Source organism: Priapulus caudatus, unplaced genomic scaffold (assembly GCF_000485595.1).
Source record: "Priapulus caudatus unplaced genomic scaffold, Priapulus_caudatus-5.0.1 Scaffold43, whole genome shotgun sequence".
Taxonomy (NCBI): domain Eukaryota; kingdom Metazoa; phylum Priapulida; class Priapulimorpha; order Priapulimorphida; family Priapulidae; genus Priapulus; species Priapulus caudatus.
In genome coordinates this window covers 398845-404976 of record NW_014577104.1, presented here as the reverse complement: position 1 = coordinate 404976, position 6132 = coordinate 398845, and the positions used below count along the sequence as shown (strand labels likewise).

The window sequence follows — 6132 nt, the reverse complement described above, 5'->3', positions numbered from 1 at the left end:
GAAGGTCGCGTAGCAAGCAGTAAGTGCTGAGGTGATGAAGATTGCTCATAGGTAAGCGTGAAGGTCGCGTAGCAAGCAGTAAGTGCTGAGGTGATGAAGATTGCTCATAGGTAAGCGTGAAGGTCGCGCAGCAAGCAGTAATGCTGAGGTATGAAGATTGCTCATAGGTAAGCATGGAGGTCGCGTAACAAGCGATAGATTGCTCATAGGTAAGCATGAAGGTCACGCAGCAGTAAGTGCTTAGGTGGTGAAGATCATGATAGCAGTTAAGGTATGATTGCTCATAGGTAAGCATGAAGGTCACGCAGCAGTAAGTGCTTAGGTGGTGAAGATCATTGATAGCTAGGTACGATTGCTCATAGGTAAGCATGAAGGTCGCGCAGCAATACGTGCTGAGGTGGTGAAGATCATTGATAGCTAGGTACGATTGCTCATAGGTAAGCATGAAGTCAGCCTAGCGCAGAAGACAGAAGCTGGGGGGTCAAGATGCTAATAGCGCAAAGGAATTTAAAAAACTGGCGGTAGCAACGCAGTAAGTGCTGGGGTGTCAGAGATGCTCATGCTAAGGGAATTAAAACTCGCGAGCCAAGCAGTACAGTGCATGCGGCGTGGTCAACATGCTAATAGCTAAGTGGGAATAACATCGCTAGCAAGCAGTAAGTGCTGGGTGGTCTCAGATCACTTATATTATAACTAAGAGGGAATAAAAACCGCCTAGGCAAGCAGGTAAGTGCCGCTGAGGTGGGATCAAGAATGCTAATAGGCTAAAGGGGGAATAAAACTCGCGTAGCAAGCTAGTAATGCTGGGTGCGTGCAACAATTGCCTATATAGCTCACAGGGAATTAAAAAACTCGCGTGAGCAACAGAAGTGCTGGGTGTAGAGATCACTTATATTTTATAGCTAAGAGGGGAATTAAAACTCGCGCCCTAGCATAGCAGCTAAGTGCTGGGGGTGGTCAACATTGCTAATAGAGCTAAGGGGAATTAAAACTCGCGCGATAGCAAGCAAGTAAAGTGCTGGGTGGTCAGATCACTTATATTTATAGCTAAGGGGAATTAAAACTCGCGTAGCAAGCAGTAAGTGCTGAGGGGGTCAAGATTGCTCATAGCTAAGGGGAATGGTTGGGGAATTGATTGTCGTGTCCGGTACAGATGAGGGAAAGGGTTGAGGTGGTGAAGATCACTCATAGGTACGGGAATTGATTATCGTGTCAGGTATTAATGAGGGAACGTAATCAGGTGGTTAAAATCACAGATAGCTATAGGAAAACGAAGTCCATGTCAGGTGTAGATAAGGTAAAGAGTCGATCAGTCATGTCAACTGATAGGTAAGAAGAACTAATACCCATATCAGGTGTAGGTGAGAGAAAGCAACAACAGCAACAGTAGTAGAAAAACAGTAGTCAAAACTGTGTCTGATGATAGATATGATGGCTGATAACATTGTTGTTGATGTGACAACTGGCAGGTAAGCGGGACTTGTGGTCCATATTATGACTGTTAAATTACGTAAGTCGAACATGTTATTCAGATCATAGATAGGTGAATGGAATATGTGATATACATGCTGACTAGCATGCGATAGCAGGGGAAAGGTGAAGCAAGAATTATTGATATGATTAATGATTGATATTGATATGATACGACCGTATCGCTAACCAGACTGGTGGCGCGTAGAAACGGCCAGTCCTATAGTGTTAAAAGTAGCCAGTCTGATCTTACTTTCAAGTAAACAATCCAATATTGCACGAGAGTTACCAGTGCAATGGCATGCAGTCATATGTGACCAACCCAAGTGTACTTAAACGTCACAAGTACGAGGGGTGATCAAAGATTGGTTATCACGTTCCTAGCGAGTGAGAAGAACACGAGTGAATCAAAACTTTTTTTTTCTTTGTTTACTGCTGACAGACATGGTGCACATAACTGCAACCATTTTTATATTATGCCTACAGTAAAACTAAATTTGTAGTCTGATTACATCTGGAGCCGAACCAGGTGACGATAATGCAAATTCAGAGTAAACCAAGTTGCATGATAGGGCAAAGTAAGAATAAATAATCACATACGTGGAATAACAACACTACGTTTAAATCGCTCTCTCTAGGTTTCATATACGACGCGACCGGCAACACGGACGTCGCAATGATGGTGATGGGAGCCATCTTTTTCTCTTCCGGAATACTGGGACTGTTCCTACCGCTGTTGACGAGGACGCGCTACCGGGTAGACACCGAGAAGGTGAAAACGGTGCCTCACCACTACGAAGACACGATATCATCTGCCGTCATCATGGTGCACCTGTGAAACACCTGTGGTGCACCTGTGAAACACCTGTGGTGCACCTGTGAGCATGCGCCACACCCGTGCACCTATGTATGTACATATATATATATATATAGACATGTAGTTGACCATCATCGGTGACCTGAGACAAGGCCACCAAGTCTCTCAGTTTCGCCCTAGTGTGGAGTGCACGCGTCTACGTAAGCTGTGACGAACCGTCTTGCACAAACAATGTGGGGAAAATGCGTCGCGCCCTACGCGAGAGATACCGCCGAGTTTCGATCAAAACCAAAATCCAGTTTGTACAAGGACAGGGTAGAGTTCCTCGAGAAGACATGTGTTGCATAGACACTCACCCTCAGCTGCTCATATTTTCTCCTCAAGTCGCCCTTGCTCGCCTTCAACTGCTTGCCAGCGTGTGGGATTTCCAGACCCATGCGCACCATGCATTCGCACTCCCTGATGACCATGAAGACGTCTGCGTCCATGTTAACAAGCATCTCGCGGCTTTCCGAATCCCACACGAGCAATGGACGCTGGAGATACGTCTTCACTACGTCTAACTGCGGACAAAAAACAGGGAGCAGGAGTTAATATATCGACTTCACTATTAATACGTGCAGAAACGGTGTGATGTCTCAACTAGTAATGGCGTGCGTGGGATATTAAGTTTCCAGTATACGCAATTGCTGCAGATCTCTTACAGGTAATGACTGCCTTAAGCTGACAGAAGCAAACGCCACGATAACTTCGAGATAGCAAGTGTTAGCATAACGCAAGTTGAACTAAGAAGAAAAAGTTCTGGTGTACTCTACTTATCACGAAGGTCAGAAATTGTAAATTACACTTCACGTCAAATTGCTCAAGAACGTTTATATAAATATTAGTACGATATAAAGTTTCTATGTACGTGAAATTATCAGCAATAAAACTGACTCTAATTCGCAGTGCAAAGTTATAAACATTTTATTTCACACATGCAATCGTGAGACAATTAAAGGCAAGATAACACTGCACTCCTGGGCGATATTCCTGGGTGATAGACAAATATTTTTTTCACAAGTATTTATGGCTAGAAGTATCCCATCTTTTAACAAATAACAAAGTTTCCTGCAAGCAGTTTAGAACATTTATAACGCCCTTGAATTAAAGAAGTATGAAAATCAGATGGTTCACAGGGAAGGCAGGCATGAGCTATAATCATTACCATTAGTTACACGTTTGTTATAGCAGCAGTGGCTGTAGCAATCTCTCATAAACAACATTATACACCACTTTCTAAATAGATACTATGCGCACCGACCAATCGTATGAGAAAATGTAGACAATGAATGAGATTTCCCTCTAAATTTATCATTTCACGAGTGTCATAAGTGCTACATTTGAGTTAAAACAGATATCAAGATACCTCTTTGTGCACACAGAACTGTAACAGTGCAACCACAATCATACGCGCTGCATTTGTGGGATACTAGCCATCTATCAACTTTGTTCAATTTACCTGCTGAATCCATGCTCCATAGTACAAAAGCTCATACTCAAAGAACGCTTTGCCAACTCGGTTGAACACCTTCACGATTCTTGCTGCCTCTCCTCTGGCAAGCAAGTCTGGCTTCTCTCTAAACACATTCATTGGCTCCTCTATCCGTCTATGCAGCTGTCGCACCCACTGTATCTTACCTGTTGTATAAGCATGATGGTTATCATACAGTGGCGTAGCTAGGATTTTTTCCGCGGGGGGGGAGGGGGCCTTACATTTTCGGGGAGCACAATATATAACTTTTCTTTGTATTATACTGTTCTAACGGCATTGTTTTTAATTCAATTTTTTTTTATTAAGCATGAATTTTCAGTGGGGAGGGGGCACATGGGGGGCACAGAAAATTTGGCCCTGCCCCCCCCCCGTAGCTACGCCCCTGTTATCATACACACATCGCTACACATAAATAAACACGAATTGTATTTACTACTGAAGTCGTAATGTTTATGTATTCGCTATCGACTTATAATTCCATGTCAATACAATTCAAATGCCTCTCACATAGCACTGTGCATAAACTTACAGAAAGATTAAGAAATCTAATGATTGCAGAGCCTCTATCTTTCTGTGTGTGTGTGTGTGCGTGCGTGCGTGCGTGCGTGCGTGCGTGTCTGTGTGTGCGTGCGTGCACAGTGGCATGCGTGCAGTGGGATTGTGTGTTGTAGAGGAGCATTCCAGTCATTTGCAGAGAATTATAACAAATAATGGGTGATAGAGTAGATAACCATTGGACTTTGGTAGTAAATACAATTCGTGTTTACTTACTATCATTTTATTATTGAAACGGCCCAGGTGCCTGTGGTTTTCACGGACAAGTTCAAGTACACAGACACATGCACACATGCCAAGGTCCGAAATTATCACTCACACACTCGCAAAATGCGAGTGGCTTGGCAAAATTGCAAACAGAAAGGGTAGCTCACGATACAATCCATACCATTATGATACACATTTCACGATATATGACACATATCGCAATACACTCAGGAGAACTACCACGCTGTGCCGTAATTCATCAAAATTTTGCATAACTTGCAAACCGCTTTTGTTTTATCAGTTGTTCTAATGTCTTCATTCTCATATACAGGCTGACCAAAGTGCACCCAAACGCACCCAACTGTTGGGATCAGATTCAGTAATGCGAGTAAATCGAGATAAGATACTTGATACCGTACATAAATATCTTCACTCGCTACGTAAATGTAGTAGCATGTATAAGACGTACCGGCCACAGGTGGAACGTCTCTTTCCAGGGGTGGCTGCAAGCGTTGCCTCATATACAGCTTGCTGACCATGTCCAGCTCACGACCGTACATGGTCAGTGCTGCCGCATACCTCTCCTCTTGCCCCAGCTCAGGTAGGCCCAGCCTCTCTACTATGCTGAGGAACTGCAGCGCCGCCCTGGTGGTGTGTAGCCCGGTAAAGCGCTCCCCAATGAACGCACGCAGTTGTACCTGTGAAACACGTATTTCGATGCAAACTCACAGCCACAAACTTAATTGGGAATGCATAGATTTGAACCTAATGGAATATTCGAGGAATAACCCAGTATACGCGTAGAATGAGGCATGTAAGTATGGTGAAAAACCTTCAATGAAGTTAAGCACTATATAAATGTTTCATCTGTGAATGGCATAATTTAATTGATTAAAAAAGTTTTAGCATCTTTCGGCTTTAATCAACCTTAAACTAAGTACACAATTCCAAAATGGTAATTGATTTAGAGTACTGCTGTCTTACATACATTGACTCAAGTACTTTTATCCAACTCACGTGTACATCACAGATATTTTTTTCAAATTCTGCAAAGTCTTCATCGAACTCTTGCTTTCTGTGGTCCAAAAAGTCATAGGTTTTCTTCTTCATTGATGAAACAGCAGCCCTATATCTGCCCACAATTACCTCTACACCTGTAAACGATATAGACAGATTTAAAGCAGCGTTGTCTACTGTTTTCTGTCGTTATCATAAATTCATTACATCAAGAGACCATTACCCCTTGATTACATCCACATTACAGCTCTATCTAAACCCAGCAGATTTGCTCAATTTTTTTTTAAATTTGATCAACTCTTTCAACAATCCAGATGAACCTAGGCTGTGTTGAAAAGGTTTTAAGTAAGTATTGCATACTTAATTAGTTGCACCATGAATCTGTTCAAATTTAGTTCACATATACTGGCACTGCCTCATTTGATGGATTCTAGATCCGGACGCGACGAAGAATAAGAAGTTAACATATTCATACAACAACCCAAAAAGTCTGTGAGAAGCCCATGAGAAAATTTACCCCCCCCCACACACA

At 42.8% G+C, this 6132-nt stretch overlaps 2 protein-coding genes across 2 annotated transcripts in view; one reads left to right on the top strand and one right to left on the bottom strand.

Moving 5' to 3' along the window:
• Nucleotides 1-2308, top strand: part of LOC106820683 (monocarboxylate transporter 9-like) — a 7806-nt gene extending 5498 nt beyond the window's left edge. Inside the window, exon 3 of the mRNA XM_014825186.1 lies at nucleotides 2109-2308. Coding sequence (XP_014680672.1) covers nucleotides 2109-2308 — 200 coding nt within the window. The remainder of the gene's footprint in view (nucleotides 1-2108) is intronic.
• Nucleotides 2309-2541: 233 nt separating this feature from the next.
• Nucleotides 2542-6132, bottom strand: part of LOC106820682 (dynein heavy chain 5, axonemal-like) — a 12949-nt gene continuing 9358 nt past the window's right edge. Inside the window, exons 12-15 of the mRNA XM_014825185.1 lie at nucleotides 5601-5737; nucleotides 5053-5281; nucleotides 3789-3967; nucleotides 2542-2850 (exon numbers count right to left, since the gene is read on the bottom strand). Of these exons, the coding sequence (XP_014680671.1) occupies nucleotides 2542-2850; nucleotides 3789-3967; nucleotides 5053-5281; nucleotides 5601-5737 (854 nt within the window). The remainder of the gene's footprint in view (nucleotides 2851-3788; nucleotides 3968-5052; nucleotides 5282-5600; nucleotides 5738-6132) is intronic.